The sequence below is a fragment of the Rousettus aegyptiacus genome, unplaced genomic scaffold (genome assembly GCF_014176215.1).
Source record: "Rousettus aegyptiacus isolate mRouAeg1 unplaced genomic scaffold, mRouAeg1.p scaffold_m13_p_4, whole genome shotgun sequence".
Taxonomy (NCBI): domain Eukaryota; kingdom Metazoa; phylum Chordata; class Mammalia; order Chiroptera; family Pteropodidae; genus Rousettus; species Rousettus aegyptiacus.
Genome location: NW_023416307.1, coordinates 55,854,117 through 55,879,147, shown reverse-complemented (window position 1 = coordinate 55,879,147; position 25,031 = coordinate 55,854,117). Strand labels below are relative to the sequence as shown.

Sequence of the window (25,031 nt, the reverse complement as noted above, 5' to 3'; positions counted from 1 at the left end):
GGTATGTGCCTCGGTTTACCTGGGGTGGAGGTTATGCTTATAAAATGTACTGGAAAGTACATGAACTTGAGATTCAGACAGACTTGTAATTACACCCCAGCTTTGCCATTAGCTGTTTGGCTGTGGTTAAGTTATCCAACCACACTAAATCTTAGTTTCCCATCTATAAAATAGGAATAGTAATGCCTATACTTCAGAATTGTGAAAATTAGATGAAATAATGATTGTTAAGCACGAGATGTCACGTAATATTTGATTAGTGCACCCATGACCATGCACTAGGCATGCAAAACAAACAAACAAACAAACAAATAGATAAATAAATAAGTGGCCTGGACACACTCAAATGAGAAAAAAAAAAACTTACATTGTCCTCATTCTTAACATGATTGGTGTTAGTGAAGCATACAGTTCACGAAGCAGGTTTATTCTCCCTGTTTCTCTCTCATTAACCTGCTTAAATCCCATCCCTTCTCCTGGGGCACTCTTTCTAGAGGCATAATATGTGGTCATCCTCTTTATCTATTACCGAGGAGGAGCCTCCACCTGTGCCATCCCAAAGAGAGGATGGCAAGAAAGAGAGGGGCTGCTTGTCCAGGAAATAAAGTCTTGATCAGGTGATTCAAGCTGTGGTCTTTATGCAGTTAAATTGAGGGTTTATATGATTTGCTGGAAATGGAAAGGAAACCGATGCTGAGAAACTGGGCCTGGGAGTATGCTGAGAGATAAGTGAAAGATCTTTCTGTCATCTGTGAGCAGCCCCATGGAGTGACTGATGTCTACCCCACAAATCCCCTGAGAACAAAGTAAGACAGTAGAAGAGATGAGCCAAAAAAACGTCTTTATAAATAATACAAAGCTTGGCAGCCTCCGTTTTCAGCAATGGGACAAAATCCTCCGGCACAGTTCCTGTGTACAAGATGAAGCGGGGGCTCTTGGGAGGTTTGTTTTCTGAGTTTGAAACCTTATCACACTCCACCCTTTTTCTGTATTCAGTACCGCCCTTCCTTGAGGCCACAATCACCTCCCTCCCCCAAACACATCCCCCCAGAAGCTCCTGTGTCAGGCCCTCCTAGGCTGCTTCCACGTGCTCATTAACGCTGATGATATGTGGTCCCAGATATTTCACCACCCTCAACTAGCCTCTTATCTCCGAGTCTGAAAAGCACTTAACTTTCTTAAAGAAATTTTAGGCAATAGCTAGAGAAGTGGAAGCCTTCTCACCTCCTTTTCACCTTCAACAAGACATGAGGTCCTCTCCACTGACCCTCAAGGGGCACCTTATTTTTCTTTTGGGGGTGATATATTTGTGGTAAGTCTTTCCCTCATGGTATCCCCTCTCCCTGCCCACCTTTCTGAAAGGACTATTACCCTGAAGGGAAGAACTCCAGGGTGAGCCCTGATGAGGCAGCCTTTGAGCTGCCTGGATTGGACATCATTCTACAGGCAGTGGGGAGCCATTGACTGTTTCATAGAAGGGGAGCTGTATCATCCAGGTAGAGTTTTAGAAAGATTTTTCTGGCAGTAGAGATCAAGAAAGAATGAAATCTTCCTAGACCGTCATTAAGATTTCCCCCTTTACCTGAATGCTTCTCTTTCCCCAGACTGGTCTAGTCAGCATTCCTGGAATTTACTACATTATTTCTTGCTTTCCCACCTTGTTCATACCATTCCTTGCCCTGGCCCCAGTGGACAGTGGGTGACACTTACTAAGTGTTTTATTATATGCCAGGCTATTGTAGTATGTATCATATCATATCACATCAGAGTATCAGAGTTCTTATTGCATCACTTCGATTTGTCCTTTTTTATCCACTTATCTCACAATGTTGTGAGCCCTTCAGGGTGAGGGTCCTGTCTCAGCACTCTCTACCATGGTCCCCCTCATAATTTTGGCTCTCTATAAATACCCTCAATTTCCTGTTCTTGTTCAACACCTGTAAACCCTGCCTGACATCCCTCACCGTGGGTAATCTCTTTAGAAGAACTCCTATCACATTTTTCATGCTTCTCCAGGGCCCTTCACATATTTTGCTTGACATTTTCATACAGGCCAAGTTACTTAATACCTATGCACTTCAGTTTCCTCCTTTAAATAAAGCAGGGGTAAATACCTCCCTCATAAAGTGGTTATGAGGATTGCATTGGGTGCAAATAACGGATTAAAGTGTAGCATCCGGGTGGGCACGTAGCAGGTGCACAGTAATTGTCTATTCCCTTCTTGGTTTCTTGAGAACAAAGCTCTTATTCGCCTTTTTGTAAACACTTGGGCTACATAGGCCCTCCATACATCTGCTTTGGTAGAAAGAGAATATACACTATTGGGAAGGAGTGGGTGTATAGATGGCAGAGACCTAAGGGCCCAACTGGGATGAATTTAGGGTAAGAACCAGAAGAGGGAGGACCTGGCCACTTCTCCAGAAAAAAGGCAGACTTAATTTGGTATCTGAGACCCTGTAAGTGAGGAGGGGAGGGGACTGCATGATGCAGTCTGCCATCAGCAGCCTCGCCTAGCAGAGCAAAGCAGAATTAGTCCTTGCCCGCACCAGGCCAGCAGATTACGCAAGTACCTCTATTCAAGAAGGAGTCAACAGGGTCATTGAAAAGGACTTCAACAAACATTTAGAAATTGCCTCACTGACTTCAGAAAGCCCTCTGGCTTTTTTTTTTTTTTTAATGAAATTTGTTTTTCTAAAACCTGTTTCTTTGAAAAATTATTTGTACCACATCCTCATTACAAAAAATTTAGAAAAACAAAATTAAAAATGTAGAAAAGCAAAAATCATTAATTTTCTACCACCTAGAGGTAACTACTATTTTCATTTTTTATCATTTAAGATATTGGGAAGGGTGGCATAAAATGAAAACTGTCACTCCGTTCTCTTTATATTTGTGTATCTCTTTTATTTTTTAATCTTTAAAATTTTTTTCTAGTTTTATTGAGATATAATTGACGTACATCACTATGTGAGTTTAGCATGTACAGAAGAATGGTTTGACTTACATACATTATGAAATGATTAACATAGTAAGTTTAGGAAGCATTCATCATCTCATATAGATACAATAAAAAGAGAAAGCAAAATAAGAAAATAATCTATTTTCCTTGTGATGAGAATTCTTAGGAGGATTTACTCTTTCAACAATTTTCATATATCTCATACAGCAGTTTGACCTACAGTTACGTGGTGCATCATACACCTAGCATTCATTTATCCTGTAACTAGAAGTTTGTACCTTTTGCTCACCTTTCTTCAGCTCCCCCTCCTTTGCCTCCTTCTTCTGGTAACCACAAAACCATGAGTCTTTTTCTATGAGGTTTTTTTAAAGATCGCACATATAAGTGGTTTCATACAGTATTTGTCTTTCTCTGACTTACTTCACTTAGCATAATGCCATTAAGGTCCATCCATGTTGCCCCAAATGACAGAATTTTCTCATTTTTTAGTGGTATGAATATGTACAACCTCTGTATCCACCAACCTGTCAATGGGTGCTTAGGTTGTTTTCATGCTTGACTATTCTAAATAATGCTGCAATGAACAGGGTGGTGGTGGAGGGTGCAGAGATCTTTTCTAGTTAGTTTTTTAATTTTCTTTGGATATTTTCCCAGAAGTGGAATAGCTGGGTCATATGGTAGTTCTATTTTTAATTTTCGATGATTCTCCATACCATCTTCCATAGTGGCTGTACCAATTTACAATCCCACCAATAGTGCACAAGGGTTCCCTTTTCTCCACATCCACGCCAGCATTTATTATCTCCTGTCTTTTTGATCATGGCATTCTAACAAGCATGAGGTGACAACTCACTGTGATTTTGATCTCCATAATGACTATGATGTTGAGGTAGTCTCCATAATGACTACTTGTTGGCTTTTGTATGTCTTCTTTGAAGAAATGTCTATTCAGATTCTCTGCCCATTTTTAAATTGGATTATTTGTTTTTTGGCTGTTGAGTTGTATGAGTTCTTTATGTTTTGGATATCAACACCTTATCAGATTTGTGGTTTGCAAAATGTTTTTCCTGTAGTCAACAAAAGTTATCCCTTTCTTATGTATCCTTCCACAGATATTTAACGCACGTACAAATGAATTGCATACAAATGAATTGCGTATCAATTCCTTTATTCTCCCTTTTTAAAAAACAGATGGTAGCCTAACATTATGGTTTTCTATACCTTATTCTTTTTGCTTAACTGTATATCTTGGAGACCATCCTGTATTAACACATGAAAGTGTTCTCATTCTTTTTAATGATTATATAGTATCCCACTATGTGGATATTCCATTACTTATATGAGCAGCTTTCTATTAATGAACAATCTTGTGCTATTTCAAATATTACTGCAATGAATAACTTTGTACATATAAAAATGTGCTGGAATTGGGGTAATAAAAATGTTCCGAAATGTAATAGTTGCTTAACTCTGTAAACATACTAAAAACTACTTAATTGTGTACTTTAAAACAGTGAATTTTACAGCATTCGAACTATATCTGTTTTTTGAAAGGTTAAAATTTAACAACAAAAGAGAAAAAGAAAGAAAGAAAGAAAAAGAGAATCTTTTCTCCAAGAAGGACAGGTCAAAGCCTGAACATATTTAAAAAATGTTTCCTTTGGGAAAAGAAAAGAGAATGCTATACTTTTGAAAATGAATACTACGACCTTTCACACTTTTCTTTAATTCCACATTATGCCCAGAGGAAGAGGGTAAGAAACAAGTTAAGACAGGGAGGAGGAAGAACAATCAAAGAGCGACCCCTAGGCAAGCTGAGACTCAGAGGCTGGAGTGGAGCATGGCACAAAAGGGATGGAGTTGCAGGACAGAAAGGATGGGACAGAAATAAAGAGCAGGAGTAGCAGAGAGGGAGAGAAAATATGGAAGTCGCTGTGACACCACTTAGATTCCCTGGGGAAATGCTGGTAAGTTCTCTGTTGAAAACCAAAAATGGAAACCTAATTGAAATATTTACTTCATTTCTTGAAAAAATAAAATTGTCATAGAGCGGGCTCATTCACAACACAGCAAAGCTTCTTAAATCCTCATCTCTCCCCTGTGCAGTTACAGATTCTCAAAAGGTGTCTTCCCTGGGCAGCAGCTCATTTCCCGGCAAGTGTCAATTCTTCTTAACCCACCCATGGCTCTTGGTCCTTTCTGTCACCTCAGTTAAGATGATGAATGTATCTATCACACCCAAAATTTTCCTTATGCTCTTTGCAGTTCCTACCTGCTTTCTTCCACTATAAATTAGTTTGTATTTTCTAGAGTTTTGTATAAATGGAATCATACCTTATGTACTCTTTTATAGCCTAATTTCTATCACCCATATGCTATATCATGCCTTTTTTATCGCTGAATAGTATTCCATTGTGTGTATACTGGACTATACGTTACTTTGAAGATCAGGACCCAGGGAGGGGAATTTGGCTCCCAAGACCACATAACTGACCAAATAAAATTGCGCTTGTTCCAATTTCTGTGTCTAGATCTGATCAGGTCCTGGCCACAGAGAAGAACTGGGGCAGTTTAGCAGACATTGCTTGTGGGGGAACTCAGAGAAATGATTGGACTGCTGGCCTTTTCTGCACTAAACCCTTGAAGAGGTTAGAAATTGAGGAGAGAAACATCCCCACACTATCTATAAGTATAAAATAGCTTTTAGTTGTGCCACTTTGGATCAAATGAGACAAAGGATTTTAAAATATTTTGTAAACTGTAAAGCATAAATCTAAGGCAAGGTTTTCTTTTCCACCAGAAATGACCTCAAGATTTATTTTGTGCTCAGATTATAATTTAATGTTTAAAATCACCGATCCAGGAAAAAAAACAAAACAAAAGAGGGACTCAGAGAACCATCAGTGAAACAATTCAACTAAGTTATAATATTATATCATGATCAGCAACTGTGTGTATCTCTGTAGGAGGAGACTTCAAGTTCTTTGGGTCCATGATAACTCCAACAGAACCAGCTCTGTGACTCTGACCCTGACATCATTCCCCATGCCTAGTCGACAATGGAGGATTTCTTTCCATCTGCAACTACTCAGCTATTTTGTATCAAGCTTCTACCCTGTTCAGAATCCTAGGGTGTCCCCATTTTGGTCACACCCCAGGGATAATAGTCTAAAGAATTCTGAGACTTTACTAAACTCTTAGTAGTAATTCCTGCAACACCAGTATTACCTTTAGACCCCCTGCTACCCAAAGTATGGGCTGCATATTGGCAGTATCCCTAATCACCTGGAAATTTAAGTTCAAATTCTTGACATCCCTCCCCTCTCCCTACCATCAGTATCTGCATGTTAACAAGATCCCAGTAATTTGTGTGAACATCGAAGTATGAGAAGCTCTGGTCTAGACTAGTGGTCCTTCAGCTTTGGTGTGTGTCAGAATCACCTGGGGGCTGCAGCTGCTGCTGAACCTGGCTTGGGGACCACAGTCTGAGAACCACTGCTCTGGGCTCTAGAGCTGGATGATTAACAGAGATTAAGTTAATGGGATCCTTTCCCATTTACTGAGTGTGATGGAGAATTCCTACCCCTTCCACTCAGCCTGAGACAAGAATCCAGGAAAGCTAATGCTCCTTGGGGACTGTGACCATGGCCTCTTCCCTTGGGTTGTTTTAATACTGCCTGCTGTTTAAACAGAGTCTTGGACGAGAGGTTCTGGTGCCTCTGTACCAAAGCCAGAATAAATTTAAGGCTGAGGCTTCATCCGGGAATTTGTTTTGCCCACCTTTAAAACAAACAGAGACTGAGGGGCTGCAGCTGAGAGCTATGGTAATGGGCTGTCCCTGTCTGAGAACAGGATGGGACAGGTTGGTGACCCTGCACTGCCTCTTTCGTGGAGTGTTCTTTATAAAGGCCTTTACAGTCCAAGACTTTTGTCTTTGAGAACTCCTTGGGAATGCTCAACCCTCTTAAGTCCACTTGTGCCCTGCACTGCACAACAGCCATATACCTGGTACAGAAGCACACTGTGGAACACACCTAGGCCAAGTGCAGCTCCAGGACTGCCAACTCAAAATCCATACACTCTTGGGTCCTGCTGTTGTTGTGTTATAAAGATACACCTAAATGCATAAAAGGAGACCTCTGGTGAGCAAAATTACCTTTGAATAGAAACGTTTAACCAAACAAGGCTACTAAAGCCATTCTGAAGAGTAAGGTAGAGTTTTGACTGGTAAGAGGTTGGTCACCTCTACCCCAGTCACCCATTAGATGGGAGGAGACAAACTGTTTTCACCAAGATTGCATCTCACAAATTATAAATTTACATCATAGATAAGCTTCAAATAGAAGCAATAACTGTCATCGTAGAATACTTGTTATATGCCAAGGTCTGTGCTGAGTGTTTATAGGTATTACTTCAATCTTAGCTATGTGGTTAATATCACTTATCTGCATTTTACAGAAGCGAAAACTGAGGAACAGAGTTATTACATATTTTGCCCAAGATTACAAAGGCAATTTGGCATTCAAATCTGTGCTCTCAACTGTAGACCACAAATGGCAGGTTACAGAACAACAGCTCGGTGTGGTATGGAAAGAGTTGACTGTTATTATGCATGACAGGGATTAAAAAAACAAACAAACAAACTCTTTTTTAGACGTTGGAACTGTTTGCTTGCTTGCTCATTTATTTATTTGTCTTATTTACAGGCATGATGGTAGGAGACAAAAATCTAACTAAGAACCCTATGTTATAAAACATCAAAGTGTAGCTTTTCCGGTTGAAGCCAGGCAGAGGCTCTGGATTCCTGCCAACTCTCACATCCCCTCCTCCACCGCACCCCGCTCCCCGCTTACATTCACTTACAGGGAGTAGATCCATCCTCGTGGTCTCTGGTCTCAATATTTCCAATCCCAAGTCCATTCCCTGCACCTTCCCACCTGGAACAACTAAGAAGCCAGTTCCAGTCATGAAGGACAGGGGCAAAATTTGCTTGTGTCCTAAAGGGGAATGGTTCTAGGGGAACACAGCCTTTGAAAGATGGGCAGAATACTTTAAGTATGACGAATGTTACTGAGCACTTAAAATTATAGTTAGCAGTTGAAGGAAATGGTAGGGGAGTCGTTTAGAGAGTATTGTAATAACAAATCCAGGAAGAATGTTGAATCTGAACACCTGGTGTCTACCCGTGTAAAGGTACAGCCCAGTTTGGAATTTGTGTGCAGCCCAGTTTGGAATTTGTGTGCAAGCATAATCATAAGGATTAACTGACCATTAATGGGTCGATGGATTAGCATTAATGGAATAGCATTAGTCTAACCTAAAGCATTAGTGGATTGGGTATATTTTGGGGGAGTGAGCACAGTGCTAGCTCAAGCACTGGTTCATGGAGTTCCCACACCACCTCTATGCCTGAAGACCTTAGCGCCTGAGGCTTGGGTAGTTCATACCAAGCCACCACTGACAGCACTCTCACGGAAGGACCTTAGGTGGCTAGACCCAAGGACCAAAGTGGCAAGTGACTTGTCACTCTATGACATCTAGGAGGCTTATGGCTGTCATTCTGGGTCACTGAACTAGCTGGGCTGATCAGTGTCGGCCTCAAGAAAAAGTCAGCATAGCCAGACTCTTCTACCCAAACACTGAATGTCTGGGCTGGCAGGAATTCAAGGGTCTGTGTTGGTCTCTTTTATGTGGTCAATTCAATCATTGACCAGATTGACCCATTGGTGGTGGCGGTGGCAGGGTGGGGTGGTTCTTTCTTTAAAAAACAACAACAACAACACTTTAACACTTGAACCGTAAATCACTTTTAACATTCTGGCAAATATTCTTTCAGTCTTTTTCTCTTTGTAATTCTTTTTTTACATATCTGAATTCACAATGTGTATTTAATTTTGTGTCTTGTTTTTTTCTTTACCCACCTAGATCATAAGCTTTTTTCCATGTGTTAATTCTTTTCATAAGCAGGAAGTAACCTTGAGTGAGGTTAGTAAATTTACCTGCACCTTGGTTTCTTCATGTGTAGAATAGGGAGTAGTTCTCCAATTTCATTTCCAGTCACCTAGAAGCTTTTTTAAAACACTGGTTGCTGGGCCCCACTTCCAGAATTTCTAATTTCTAGAGTAGTGCCTAAGAACCTGCATTCCCAACAACGTCCCAGGAGATGCTGATGTTGCTGGTCAGGAGACCACACTTGGAGAACCAGCGAAATGAGGGGATTGAATTGTGGGATTTCCAAGGTCACTGCTGGTTTCAAAATCTAAGTGTTTGCATATTTTTCAAATTCTTTAAAAAAAAATCCAACGCTTAAAACATAAGTTTTCTGAACTCTAACAAAACCCCATGTTTTTAAAAAAAATACAAAAAATATCATCTATTGTTTACAAGTAATTGTTTCCACTTGTAACATATGTGTTCCATACCTGATTCTCATTGAAGTTATCTGGAGTTTTAAAAGGGTATCTGTAAGTCAGACTTATATCTAATATTTTACCGTTTTTTCTTTTCTTTTTCATAGTTCCATATGTATTGAAGAGCTGTGCAGAATTTATAGAGACTCATGGCATTGTGGATGGAATTTATCGGCTTTCGGGAGTCACCTCAAACATACAACGGCTAAGGTAAGCTAAAAGAATAGCCCCCAAATAATTATCCTATGATTATTTCTCTGTCCATATCTCTGTCCACAGGTGTTAGGGATATTAAAAATCCGAGAGGATTGAAAGAAGAGTGGTAGGGCAGAAGATCAAGTTCTGATGTTTTCAGATGCCTGTTCTTAATCTAATCAGGAAGTTCTCTAGTCTGATGTAATTCTTTCCAACAAAAGCTCCTGAGGGCTCTTAATCTGTTTCTTTGTTTTGCACCAGATTTATCCTCCTTCGGTGGATTTGACTGAACTGAAATAATTTTAATTACAAGTTAGAGAAACATAATTTATTATTTATTCATTTGCTCACCCACAGCTCAGTTAGGTCTCGTTACACAGTGTTCAGAATTTGGAGATGGAAGTGTTTTTCTGTTGGCACGCATTTAACATTTGATATTTTATCTGGCCAAGAACTCACAAGTGTGCATGATTGTCCACTTGATGCTGGTATTTTTTAAATTATCAATAGATGAATGATTTTCTATTTGATGTATTTATCCTAAGCAATTCTAAAATTTATCCCAGAATTTTTTGGAAGAAATTTCTATCACATTGAATTTAGAGGACAATAGCCTTCACACAAAACATAGATATGTGTGTATATATTTTTTATGTATTATATATATAAAAAGGGAACATAGAAAGTATACATAGAGAATATATATAGTGTACAGAGCATATACACTATATATATATAATATATATTATGCTGTTCTATGACTAAAGTAATAAGTCTTGTATTTTGAATACTGTTCTTTAACACGAATAAGAACATACTTTATCAGGTGTTATTTTAAAATATTTATTATATTTTTAGTTATAAATGTGGACCTTTAAAATAATAACATTTTTGTTACAGATTAGTATGAAAAATTTAATAGATTGATCAGGTAATTCATTTTTGGTCTTCTTCCTCCTATTTGGTTTTCTTCTCCATCAAATCTCAATTTTAATAAAATTATATCAAAGAAATAAAGCATCTTTTTTTACTCCTGGAGAAGAGATGGCTGTTAAAAAAAAATAACTGGTTTATTGCAGCCATAGATTTTAATGGATCTGTGTGCCTATATAATTTCACTAATTTACTAGTGTGACATTTTTTAGAGTTTCAACAGCAAATAATACCTTTTAATGATTTACTCTTAGCTCTGAAAAATACTACACAATACTTTATATCATGGAAGGACATGTGGGTGACTTGGGTGATAGCCAATTATTTTTTATTTGAGGACTGATCTTAGCCTGGACAAGAGAAATTTTTGGCTAACTAAATGAGTAAGCTCTAGATTGTTCACGTTTTGCCCTATTAGAAGAACACATACCTATAAATTTATGAGGCCATTGTGTGGTTTCCTTTTTAAGAAAACTGCTGTCAGTTCCTTTCGGGTTCTGACAGCATCAGGGGTTTCCTTATCGCTTATTAAAGGGACAGAAACAGACTACAGAAAAATGAGTGAGGTGTTTTGAAATGCCAGCACTGGGAGTCCCATCGACTTTGTCATTACTTGGTTAACCAAATGAATACTATCTAGAAGCCAACTTCTCTTCTGTATTCAAGCTCAAATTCATCATTTTTTAAAAAGGACTTTTAGTTTTTAATGTTGAGGCAGTATATTCACGTAATCTAGTTAGGAAATGTTTTAGAAACGAGACCTGAAATCTAATGATGTTCTCAAACACCCTGCTATAGATTGCTTAAGAAGGTATTTATAAGCTCAGGTGAGTCCTGTGGAAGTCTGTAAGCAGCCTAGAAGGTTCCATTCAGCATCAAAGAAATTACTACTGGTTAAAGTTCTCAAACCTTAGATTTGAGTCTCCAGATGAAAGAAGTTTGTTGACATGAATATATGGAGATGAATGATAATAATCTGACTCACCCTGGTTTAGGTTTTTCTACCAAGAAGGAGAATTTCATTTAGAACAATCTTTTGGAAAAACTAAAATCTCAACAGCTTTTTTTGGCAAATTGTTTTCATGTTTCCCCACTATTTCTGAGACTGTAGACAAAATGCCGTGAGAAATCCTTTTGTAAATGAGCATTATGTCTTTCTAAATTACAGCTGCTTTGACAGGGAAGATCCAGGCCTGAAGTGGAAGTCTTCTCACAGCTTCCTTGTGCCTGGAATAGAAGAAGGTCTTTCCGAATCAAGGTCAAAAATATAGTCAAATCAGCAGTTTAGGGTCTTTTTACCCCTAAGCAGCCGAGCAGTGCTGACATGGAACACATGTTGCTGGGATTGTTATGTCTCTGTCTGTGTTGTTTCAGGCAAGAGTTTGGCTCAGATCAATGTCCAGATCTGACAAGGGAAGTGTATCTCCAGGACATCCACTGTGTGGGCTCACTCTGCAAGCTCTACTTTAGGGAGCTGCCCAACCCCCTCCTGACTTATGAGCTCTATGAGAAATTCACGGTAAGTGTTTGGATTTCCATTATGGTTACTGAGTGGGATGCATGGATGGGCCAAGGAGTTTCAGCACTAAAATAACAGTAATACTCGCCAGATGGTTGACATTATCTTAGCATGGTGATGGAAAAAGAATGATATAGTGAGGAAAGTAGGGTAGTGGGACCGTTTGTTAAATTTTTCCTTTCTTAATTTTTCAAAATCATGTTTGTTTGTTTTAAGAGCTGGATTAAATTATCTCCAGGTTTATTTAACCCAGTGTACCTCACTGCAGAGGGAGGAAGCTAAGAACCAGAGAAGAGAAATGACTGGTCCAAGGATGCACAGCAGGACAGGCACCTGAAACTCTAGATGCTATACCCACTGCTAGTTCGCTTGTTTCAAGCTCTTCCTCCTCTGTTGGAAAGAGGTGGGTGGGCAGAGAAGGGAGAGAAAACAAACAGAAGCGGAGAGAGAGGTCAGAGAGCTGGGGAGGGAAAGGAGTCTGGTGAAACAAACGGGAGAGAGTGCAGGATAGGCCCATGAGTCGAGTTGGTGGAGGATGCAAGAGCAGAACACCTAAATAACAGCTGTGTGGTCACCAAATGGGGCACCCATAGGAAAAGTAGAACGGAGACTAAATGTTTAAAAACTGTCTGTGGAGACAGTATTAAAAATAGGGCTTGAACATTTGCTGCAGAGACGAATTTAACCAAGGTTGAGGTTCAGTCAACAAAAGAGGGGTGAGGGAGATGAGGATATATGCAAGAAAGTGATTGAAATGTTTGACCTTGGAATTCTGTCTGAGTAAGAAAGGAAATGAAGGCGTAAGGCAGATGCATAACAGTGAAAAAGTAAATCAGTGGATTATTCATCCCTGTGTGGTCAAGTAGACTGTGAGAGTGGAGTAGTCAGAGGGGATGTTTGGAATTACAATTACGGAGAAGTCGCATTTATTGGTAAGGACCTGGGGTCTAACCATGGAAAGAATCTCTCTCATGATTCCTGTAACAAACTTATTTTGAGCATATAAAAGGTTCTTCGATTTGGAATGATACAGGAATAAGTATATTCGTTTTTTTAAATTGGGCTTGGGCCACTAAAATATATTTAAGAGTTTTCAGTGATAGAAGGAACTAATCATAATGATAATTGGGAAAAAAAGATGATTGTATATTAAGATATGATTAAAAAGATATTCTAAAGGTTAGTAACCATTTATTTTTCAATGATGGGATTACATCCGTCCCTGCTTCTTTATACTTTAACTTTCAAAATCTTATTCACTAAAAATGCATTAATTTTTTTAATGAAAAAAATTAGGCCAAACACACAAAAAACTTGGGCATAAATGTTGACCACTAGAAAAGCCAACACACTCCAGCTGGAAGTCCCAATGGTTAGGGGGCCCTAAGAGATCTAACGGGGCCTTGAGATCTAAGACGGAAGGCAAATGAACCTCCACTCCGAGTGGCCAGGTCATAAATAATGTCAGGCTTTGGCCATCGGACCACAGAGGAGTCTTTCCTGGGAACCAGGAGGAAAGATGGTGGGGGCCTCATGAGAGGTTATAATCAGCAGATTATAATCACCATCACCATATCCGAATATTTCCTCATTTTTAAAGTAATCCTACCTAATAAAAGACAATTTGGAAAATGGAGGAAAGTAGAAAGGCACCCTTGGTCTCTCCTTTGAAAGACCAAAGACAACTACAGTTAACAACTGAATATTTTCTTAATTCTTTTACTCTTTGCATAATGGTTTTGTTGTGTTTTGTTTTTCCAAATCAAAACAAAATTTTACTGCAAAAATTAAAGCAATACGGGAAAGTATAAAGGAGAAATTATAGATCACCTGAAATCCCACACCTTAGGCATGTCTAGTGTTACTCTCTTTAGAGACATTTGTGTAGATCTCTCTCATCTCTCTGTCTCTCTCCTTCTCTCAAACTCTCCCTCCCCACTTTTTTTGCTCCTCCATACTATGTATTGCCATTTTGCAATATTCTTAATTCAATAATGTGACCATCTTTCCATATAACAAATATAAAGACATATTTTTACAGAGTATTCTCTCACATGTGGGATGATTTCTGAAACCAGTTTCCTACTGATGGGCATTTAGACTTTTCGTTTCTCAATACGGCTCTTATAAACATTATAATAAACATTTGTGTACATATGTCTTTATACTTTTGTCAGTTGATATCCTTAGGAAAAAATCATAGAAGTAGATTGAGTAAAAAGTTCTTATTTAAAATTTTGTTACGTATTGCCAAATTGTTCTCCAGAGAGACCGGCAAGCCCTGGGTATTCTCAGTTTGTTAAATTACTTGCCAATATGAATGAACTATAAGATTTGTGCATAAGATTTTGTTTGTTTTCTACATAGTTTTAATTGTCTTACTGTAATAGTATCATTCTTGAATATGATAGACGAGGGTATCTTTGTGTTAAAGAACTGCATGACCTATTTTAACTAAATTTTATTCTGTGATAGTTGGGGGTAGATGAGAACTCTTATCTAGAAACTTTAGAAATAAAGTTTCTTCTCAAATCTTATTTATCGGCTAAGAACAAAACCCGTATTTACCTCTCTTCATTTCTGTTCCCTGACATTGCTAATCAATTCATTCTCCCACAGCATCAGAAAAATACCAAAGCAATATTATTTTCAATTTGTCATCAAATTTCATAGAAGTCTTACATTGTATTTAAACATAGTTTATTGACACTAAGAAATAAAATAAGAATGTTTCGTTGTGACAAACGACTTCTACATAGGTAAGACCTAGTGAAGTTAACTACGTTGAAGAATTTATCATACAGATTTCTTTGTTTACGGTAACGAATTATGATAATATAAGCAAGTTTTCAGGGACATGGCCAAAGCTATGTTACATTGTCACACATTATTACAACGAATAATATCAATGGAATAATGACAGAATCTGAAAAATATTAATGGCATAATAATTATAATTGCTACCAACTTTTGAGCGCTTACTATGTAATAAACTTTTTACAAATATTATTTAATTTAATCCTCAAAACAACTCTATGAAGTAGGTTTATTGTTTCTTTTTCAGATGAGTAAATGGGGCTCAGAGAGACCCTTGCCTGAGGGCGTACCGCTAGTAAATGGAAGTAGAGATTTGACATTCTGCCTCATCCCTGCCACACTATTTTAAAATAGAGTTAACAGCTCTTAAATAAACTCAGGTAGTAAGTAACTTAATATGAGATAAAGAAAGCATCCCGAGTTAATAAAGGAACACATTCAGTAAGAAAAACTGGATAACTGGGGTGAGACTGGCTCTTTCACAGTTTTCTATTGGAAGTGTAAATTGGCTGGACATCCCAGAAAGTCATTTGAAATTACTGTCAAGAAGTCCTAACATGCTCATATTTTAAAATGTAGTAACTATTTCTAGGACTCCATTCTAAGACAATAATCAGATGTGCAAAAAAAAAATTGATTTACAAGTATTTCATTGCAATATTATTTATAATACCAAAATTTGGGGAGTACCTACGTGTCTAATAATAAAGGACGGGTTAAATCAATGATAATAAATCTTATAATTTTCAATTATCTATAGCTGTGAAAAATCACATTCTAAAGAGCAATGACCACAATATGAAGTTAAATGGGAAAAAGCAGTATATGCAGCTAAATAGGAAGTGATGCCAGTTTCATATTTGGTGCTAGGAAGCTGGGTAGATTGCTTCTTTTATGTTTCACCTGTGAATAGGTTAATAGTGGTTATGTCTGAATGGCGGGATAGCAGGTGATTTTTTTTATTCAGTTTAAATTTCGAGTACATGTATTAGTTTCATGTGGCGGCTGCTTAACACAAGTATGGCGGCTTAAACAGCAGAAATTTAGTCTCTCAGTTCCAGAAGTCTGAAATCAGTTTCACTGGGCTGAAATCAAGGTGTCAGCAGGGCTGTGCTCTTTTCAGAGGCTCTCAGGAAAAACCCGTTTCTTGCCTCTTCCAGCTTCTAGTGGCTGCCGGCATTCCTTGGCTTGTGGCCTCGTCACTCCTATCTCTGCCTCTGTGGTCACATTGCCTTTTACTCTTGTATCTGTGTCAACTCTCCTTCGTGTAAGGTAGATTCGGCAATGCTGCTGTTCCGCACGACGGAGACATTGTGCTCAGATGGCACTGCCCTGGAAGTGGGGACCAGACGTAGTTGTTTGGCATTTTCAAATGCAAAGCAAAACATAGACTCATTCGCTCACTCATTCCATTCGGCCAGTGTTATGTTGTGCACCTGCTATGTAAACTGTGTGTGGCAGGCACAGTTCTAGGTGCTGGGGATTTCATGATGAGCAAGACAGATAAAATCCTTGCTCTCGTGAAACTTACATTTTAGTGGAGACAGATAGATGTTAAATGAATTTAAAGCATAGCTCTATAAGGAGAACTGTCGGTAAGTACTATGAGGGAAATTAATGCAGGTATAGGGGAGAGAATGATGGGGACGGCTATTTTTGGTAGGGTAATGAAGGGTCTCTGTGAGGGATATTTGAACAGAGACAAGAATGAAGGAAGGGGTGTGACAAAGACAGTCTGGAAGGACACACAGTGGTTGCCTCTGGAGAGAGTCCGCAGTTGGAGGGAAGATGAACTTTATTCTGTGTATTCCTTTGGACCCTTTGCATTTTTATAATTATATGTATGGATTTTTTTAAATCTAATTGCTTAAGATACTTTAAAAATAATAATATTTAAATAAGCAATACAAAACAAAAGACAAAGGTTGAGTTGCAGCTGGGATGCAGTTGGAAGGGAGAGCCACAGGTTGTTTGTCGACCCTGCTGACAGGGCTTCCTGGGCTAAAAATAAGTTTGCAGTGAGCAGACTGTTCCAGGAGCTTCTGAATAGGACTAGGGTGTGATGGAAAGAGGCTGTGAATAATGAAAGAAGTGCCAATCCCAAACAGGACCTGCGGGCATCAGGGGTGAGCTCGTCCTGCCTCTCAGAAAACAAAGATGACTAACAGCTACCTAAAATATTAAAGGAACTTTCTATGTAGTCTGTTTAGTTCTCCTGCACCTTTATTCTCCAGACACATTTTTAGAAAGGATGTAGGGGTGCATGTGTGCAAACTTTGCCAAGCTCACCATAGCTTTGCAGGGAAAAGAAGAGAGGAATCCCACCCCTCCCTCTTTGCAAGGATAGACTGTGGGAGGGTCCACACTGCATTGCTGTGTCCCTCCTCTCCCTGGAGCTTCTCTCTCTTCGCTCCCTTTCTGAGGCTCTCCCTTTCTTGGCAGTCAGAGTCCTCTTCGTAAATCTGTTTTCTAAATGACCACCCTAGGAGGAGCAGAGGTGTCAGGATGTTTATGCCTGACCCCATTCTTGTCTTCACCCTCTACATCCTGCATCTCTCAAAAAGTGAGAATTGCAGCAGAGATCATGCTCATGCTGGCTCTATTTCCGGGCTTACAAACCTGCCAGAAGATAGGGACACCTGTGACTGACCCTCCCAGTCCTTAGAAAACAAAATCTCAAGTTTTCCCATGGAGAGAATTTTGATTGCCTTTACGAACTGTAAGCTTGCGTGTGTGTGTGTGTGTGTGTGTGTGTGTGTGTGTGTGTGTTACTTCAATTAAATAAAAAAGGCAAAAAACAAAAAAACTTAGTAGACAAAGCCCTGGCATGTGGGGAAATGGTGTATAGTCATTCAGCAAATCTGGAAGAAGTGTCTGCTGTGTGGCAGCACTGGGACTCATCATCCCTGCACTTCCAGAGCTTTACATCTAGCAAGGGAGACAGGCAATAAGCAGTGAACCTCATAAGTAAGTGCGTTATATAGTATATGTAATGGTGGCGAGTGCTGTGGGAAAAAGTGGAGGCGAGCAAGGCAGGCTGGGAGATCTGTGCTGGGGCAGCGCCTGAGGGCTCTCCTTAGAACAGAACACACGCAGCAAGTTGGCCCAGCATAGGGCCTGGCAAACAGACGGTGCCCGGTAAAGAATTTCCTCCCACTTTTCTGTACCTAAAAATTCTCATAACTGAGGGTTTGAACTTCACCCTTTCTACACAAACAAGCAGATGACAGCTGAAGACCGAACAGAGGTGAACGATAGAAGAAAACCACACCACAGTTAGGATCTTATTTTGGTGTTGTAAGGGGCAGCATTTACCAAATTAAAGAATATATCTTATGATTATATTTTTCATAGGAAATACAAGACTGTAAGTCACACACCTATGGATTCAGGATTGTAAGGATTGAAGTGAGCTCAGGAGTTCCTTTTAAATTGTACCTTGATCTGGATGGAGTTATACAGGGTACATGCATATGAAAGAACTCATGGAGCTGTAGCTTAAGATTTGTACATTTTAGTATATGTAAATTACACCTCCGTTTAAAAAAAGAAATATGTGATTGTTGTTGACTTTGAGTTTAGGAACTGCTCCCATGCTAACAGTTCTCAAGCACTCAGCCACTGTATGGAAAGGGGACCATGGGCTGGGCACAGGCTGGAGATTCTCAGGATTGCAGGGGTGCAGAGGAATCTGCACAGGGACACCTGCATTGTGCAGAAGCCTGGGACCAGCCTGCGATCATACTGCCTTTAATGATGTCCCTGCCTCTCCCGAAGGGCCCTGGGCTGCAGGGTTGGGGTGGAGGGTGCAAAATATCCACACAGAAAACAACTAGAGGGCAAATCCTGGCAAGGCCACTGGGTCTCAGGGATAAAGCCATTATCCTGCTGAAAAGACATGTCTTCCCTGCTTCCCAGCATCGATAACAAGCAGCTGCCGAGTATCGAGGTCATGGAATAGTCTCGGGCTAACTGGCGAGTGGCTGTTTGCACCCAGGAAGACAGCTGCCTGAGGAAACATGGGGCCGCCTTGTTGTCTCTGTCTCACCCTGTCTCCTTCTGTCTCTGTCTTTTTATCTCTCCCAGAGGCTCTGTGACTCTTTCTGCCACACGAGACACCCCCAAGGTTTTATACCTTTTTTACCAGATACCTAACACCCATCTGAGTACACACAGAGACCCGAGCGATCCACAGCCCCCATGTGCATAGTATTAGGCATGTCACATCATGAAACCTCAGAGACTTTAGTTATTTGTTTTTACTAGAAAAGCATGCCTCTTGGAAGGATGATCTCTAGGCATGCTTGGGAGGCCGAAGTACCAGAAGCCACATAAAACCAGCAGACTCAGGTGGCTGTCCACCTTCTCGGACACTCATTGGGTGCTTCACGTTCTTCTCTGCAGGAGGCAGTGTCGCATTGCCCAGAAGAAGGCCAGTTGGCTCGAATCCAAAATGTTATCCAGGAGCTTCCCCCATCCCATTATAGGTAAGAATCCTTGGTGAAAGAAATTTGCAGCCTCTCACTGTGGTGCAATATTGTCACAGATGCCGGTTGGCATTATAAGAAGGAACAAATTCATTGGACAGTGGCTTTCCTGGGGTGTTTCGAGGTGGGTGAACAGGTCACTTGTATCAGGGTGAGTTGGTATCTGACTGGAGACATTGGGGGGAAGGTGCTGCCCATGTCCCAGTTACTTGCAGGGTACCCCTCAGAGTCCTATCCTGATTCTGATCACACAGTGACATCCTGACAGTGATGTGTGAGGTTCTTATCCACAATCATAGCATAACCAAATCTATGAAAACCAAGATGGTTTTTAAAAAAGGTTTGACTGTAGCTCTTGAGCATTTGGCTGACCAATCTCTTTGCTTGTCAGTACTATTCCTTACATTATCCCATCCTTTCATTTCATTCTCACCAGCCCCTAATTCTTACCAGAGTTCCCTGAGGCTGCCCATCTATTACGAGGGGGCTGATTTTTTAAGTGATATAAGAAAGAACTTCCTAGCAATAATTATTGTTATTTATCTATGAAATGAGCCACACAACAAGGACCAAGTTACCTGGAGCTCGAAGAATTACAGAAAGAGCCGAAATAAGAGCTAGTTTCAGAACTGTGTAGAGGTGACACTGCTCTGGGCAAAAAGAGACACAAGGAGCCCCTGAGAACCTTCAGGCTCTGGGCTCTAGATTCCCCAGTTCTGTCTCTGGCTGGTGCTCCAAGGGCCTCAGCTGTCTTCTGACAAGACCGTCCCCCTTTCCCACCCCAGGCCAGTGTGCCGAGGGCCAAGAAAATTACTTCCGATTATCTTGATATCTTCCTGATATTCCTCCAGAATTCATGAGATAGAAATATTTAGACTCTCTTAAATCCAAACATAGAAATTATCTCCAGATGTCATGCTTCATTCACACAGGCACTGAAGTTTCTTACTATATATTTTTAAAAAATGAACCATTACAGGACCTTGGAATACCTGATTCGACACCTGGCTCACATCGCCTCCTTCAGCAGCAAGACCAACATGCACGCCAGGAACCTGGCCCTGGTGTGGGCGCCAAACCTCCTCAGGTAACCACCCACCCTCACATTCTTACCACCACAGTGGGCTCCAAGTGGCCCATTGATTAAAACGAAGACTGGAATCTTCAGAATCTTCAAGACAAACCTGTGGCCTTTAGTAGCACATATAAATTAAAGGTGATTTTAATAGCCTAAGTTTTTTTCCTGCTAACCTGGAAACGTTAGGTTCCAAAGGCATTTTCTGGCTACAACTGTGATGTGGCTAAAGTTATGGGTCTGTATAATTTCTCGAAAAGGCTTTTTTTGTTTCTGGGGCTTATTGGCATTTTTGCTTTTTTTAGTGGGCTCACAGCTGGCTATAACCTGAATCAACTGCTTCATATGACTCCATCAATGAAGACTGGCCCCATGGAACCGGGGGGTGGGGGTGGGGGGGGCGGGTGAAAAGAGATCTTATGAAGATAAAAATCAATTCCTGTCTATTCATTAGTATCATGTTTATAGTCTTGCCATGTATAATTCCTGGTGATTGTGTTAAATTTGTTCAGTGTGTTGGGCTTCTCAGTCTTTGGAGAGTCCCTTTAATTGGTCTCAAATAGTTTAAATATTCTATAGATTAACAAACCTTATACATTGAGGAGATGGGCCTTAAACAGAAGGCCCACTGGCTCCCCCTTACTGCTCCAGGCTGTGGGGCTGACTCATTCAACTGAATGTGTTTCCTCCATGATTTAGGTCCAAAGAAATTGAAGCCACTGGTTGCAATGGAGACGCAGCCTTCCTTGCTGTTCGGGTTCAGCAGGTGGTGATTGAGTTCATACTGAATCATGTGGATCAAATCTTTAGCAATGGCGCCCCTGGGCCTCTGGAGAATGATGGTAATGACTCCTCCTGGCACACACCCCCTCCAGCCCAACCTCCTTTCTCACTTTGGTCAGGGGACCCAAGAATAAGTTAGGGTGGCCTTGGTTCTAACTCTGAATGTTGGCTGCGTGTGAGTTGATTACTGTGTGTGTGTGTCAGTGCATATGTATGTCTGTATGTGCGCAGCAAGGGTGTGGTGTGTGTACGGATGGGCGTAGCATGTTTCCGATCAGTTACTTTCCTGGCCTGTCCCGTGAATGTGGTGTGGTGACATGGTATAACATGCTATTGGTATTAGTTTAAGAACTCTTTGAGTTAGTATCTGGAGGCACTGGCAACATTCCTCTCTTTAACTATTAGATTTCATCTTTACTTTCAGTATGATATATTTCCTAAGACCCTTGAAGTCTTAAGTGAATGAGTTAGGAGGCATGTATTTGGATTCATATGTATATTCAGAATGCATTTTCTTCTCTAGTATTTCTTGAATGCTTATTTTGCTCTGCCCTACACCAGGTACTACACATACAAAAACGTGTGTATGTGCGTGTGTGCGCGTGTGCACGTGCGTGCAAGGACATGTGTCTGCAGAGACTAGATAGCATTGAAACCCACCGTAGCTGTATTGGTGAGAAAGATATAGCTATTTCAGGCTGGGTGTTATGGGATGCAAGATCCTGTATTTCAGTTCTCTAGCTCTTATAACAGCATAATGAACCCTAGGAGTGAATTGGGTAATGCTGCTTGAACTCATGTGAGCCTAATTTGTAAAAACCAGAAATCCAGTTGGTCAAGAAGCCTGGTAACTACCATTGATGTGAGGGTGGTTTTCCAACTTTAGTGTACATCAGTACCACCCAGTAGGCTTGTTAAAACGCAGATTACTGGGCTGCAACCCCAGAGTTTCTGATTGAGCATGTCTGCAGTGCTGCTGAGAATTTGCAATTTCTAACCAGTTTCCAGGTGCTGCTGCTGCTGCTGGTCAGGGTCCACATTTGGAGAACCAGTAGTGTATGAGAACCGTATCTGCAACTCATTTGTGTTAGCCGATCAAACATTCTTTTCCAGTTTAGCTGGTGTACTTGGAAAAACCAAATGTAATCATCAGAACGATCAGTTGCAGTTGCCATCAAATTTTGATTCCCAGTATAATTGTTCCTACCCCACTCCTGTCCTCTATGTGGTTTATGATCTTCTTAAAAAATTATTTTTCTATTGAAATAAAATTCACTTAATTATAAAATTCACCATTTTATCATTTTAAGGTATACAATTTGGTGGGTTTTACGGTATATATTCAGAGAATTGTACAACCATCACCACTTTCTGATTTCAGAACATTTTCATCACTCTGAAAAGAAACCCCACACCCGTTTAGCAGTCATTTCCCATTTTCCTTTCCCCCCAGGCCCTGGCAACCACTCATCTACTTTCTGTTTCTATGGATTTACCTCTTCTGGACATTTCGTATAAGTGGAATCGTACAGTACATGGTCTTTCGTGACTGACTTCTTTCACTTACATGGTCTCAGGTTTCATCCATATTGTCACATGTATCAGTGCTTCATTTCTTTTTATGGCTGAATAATATTCTATTATATGAATATGCCACATTTTGTTTATCCATTCATTAGCTGATGGACATTTGGGTTTTCTGTTTTTGGTTATTATGAGTAATGTTGCTGTGAATATTCATGTATAAATTTTTGTGTAAACATGTGTTTTCAATTCTCTTGGTTATATACCTAAGAGTGGCTGACATTTCTTTTATCTTTATTTTAACTCCCCCATTATAGATGTATTATTTATTGTAAGTTATATTCTTTTTGAAAGTAAATGAGAAGTAATATGCATTCATTTGTTCATCCTTTTGAGTTAACCAATAATTTATTGGGAACTTACTCTATGCCAAAAACTTACACTATTGCAAGCACTGCATATATGTCATCGTATTGACTTATCACAACAAGCTCATGAAATTGCTATCAACATTATTGTGCATGTGAAGAACCAGAGAACCAGAAAAGCTTAGTAACTGCCCAAAGTCACATGGCTGGTAACTGGTGGGCCTGAACATTGAACCTAAGATCTTCCAGCCCATACTCTTTTCTTAATTATATGCTGCCTCTGTGAGACAAAAATAGGAAAATAGATAAACATTCACAGTTTATTTGTTGTTAATGACTTTTGGGAAACATTCTTCTAGACAACAAGTCTCATCCATGACTATTAGTGTCAAGGGTGTCCCTAATTCTAACCTGGAAATGCCTGCTCTCTTCATGACAGTTGCCTTAATCACCTCTCCTCCTGTATATTGAGCTCCAGTTTACTCTTAAGCCTTTAACTCTTGATTGCCTCCAATGCTTATTATTCAATGAATTTCATTTAAATATTCCTGTTATGAATTCGCACTGATTTTGGTAAAGTGCCACACTTAATGTTTACACAAAACGGAATAAGTCTTACATTCTGGAATTTTAGATTTGGAATAAGGGTTCTTTTTCAAACTAGAAAGATTATAGAAGTCATGGGCTCCAATATCTTTAATTGATGAGTGAGAGCAATGAGGCCAGAGAGATTGTGCTATACTCAAGATTCATTGAAACATAAGTATGTATTGAGCACCTCCTGTGTGTCAGGCACTGTTCTAGACACCGAGGATGGTGCCATTACACAAACAGCATAGATGCTGTCCTGCATAGAGCTATGGTCTGACTGGGGAGACAGGCAATACGTGAGTTTACAAATAAATGTATCATCATTCCAAAGACCATAAATGTCATGAAGAAAAGACAGCAGGGCAATGGGATGGTCGGTGACTTGGAGTGTTATTTGGGTACAGAGTGGATGTGGTCACTGGAGAAGTGACCTTTGAACTGAGATCTGAATGACTAAAGGAACCAGTCGTGTGAGGATCTGGAGGAAGAGCATCCCAAACGTGGAGAACAGGCAGTATAGAAGCTCTGAGGTGGAAGGGGGCTCAGAGGGTTGCCAGTGAGGCTAAAGCCAGTGTGGTCTCCGAAGTGGGGCACCCCACCCCAGAGGCACCAGAGACCAAAGTACCAAAGTATGGGCTTTAAAAGAAACTATTACAATTTCTCATTTCACTTATTGTTATTGTATACTTCGTAATTTTTGTGATTTTGCATGTTTTCTATTACACATAACACTAATATAGATAGTTTACAAATATACACTTAAATATAAAGGGAATATACGTTCAAAAATTTCACTGTATATCTTTATAGACCACTGAGTCAGTGGGCAAATAGAAGAGGGGAAGCAGTTGGAAGGTTCTTGTAAATCATGATAAGAGTTTGGTTTGTTCTCAGTGAAAGCACTGGAGGATTTTGAACAGGGAGTGCAGGATCTGAGCATCCTGGCTCAGGTCTGAAGGAGAGACTGAAAGGCAACAAGCCCAGAAGCAGGGAGACCAGTTAGGTAGCTCTGGCAGAAATCAAGTGAGAAGTCGTGGTGGCCTGGGTTAGTATGTTAGCAGTGGAAAGGAGGAAAGCGACTGGATTCAGCATATGTTTTGGAGGCCGAGTTACAGAACTTGATTATAGGATGGACGTGAGAGGTGGGGTTGCATCAAAGAAAGCAATGGGTGAAAAATAACTACTCCAGGTTTTGGTTTATGCGGCGAGGTGATCCATAGTGCCATTTACCAGCTCGGAGAAGATGGGAGGAGGTACTGGTTTGGAAGTGAGGAGCAGAAATCACAAGCTCTGTTATGAACTATAGAGTTAGAGATGTCTATTAAACATCTAAGCAGAAACAGTGAGTTGGCCTTAGGATACTGGAGCCT

General features: G+C 40.1%; 1 protein-coding gene across 2 annotated transcripts in view; it reads left to right on the top strand.

The window, feature by feature from the left end:
* ARHGAP31 (Rho GTPase activating protein 31) overlaps positions 1–25,031 on the top strand; it is an 89,024-nt gene that overhangs the window by 44,811 nt on the left and 19,182 nt on the right. For both annotated transcript variants that reach the window (XM_036218497.1, XM_016140131.2), the window contains exons 2-6: positions 9,477–9,579; positions 11,872–12,016; positions 19,238–19,320; positions 20,300–20,407; positions 21,095–21,237. In XM_036218497.1, coding sequence (XP_036074390.1) covers positions 9,477–9,579; positions 11,872–12,016; positions 19,238–19,320; positions 20,300–20,407; positions 21,095–21,237 — 582 coding nt within the window. The remainder of the gene's footprint in view (positions 1–9,476; positions 9,580–11,871; positions 12,017–19,237; positions 19,321–20,299; positions 20,408–21,094; positions 21,238–25,031) is intronic.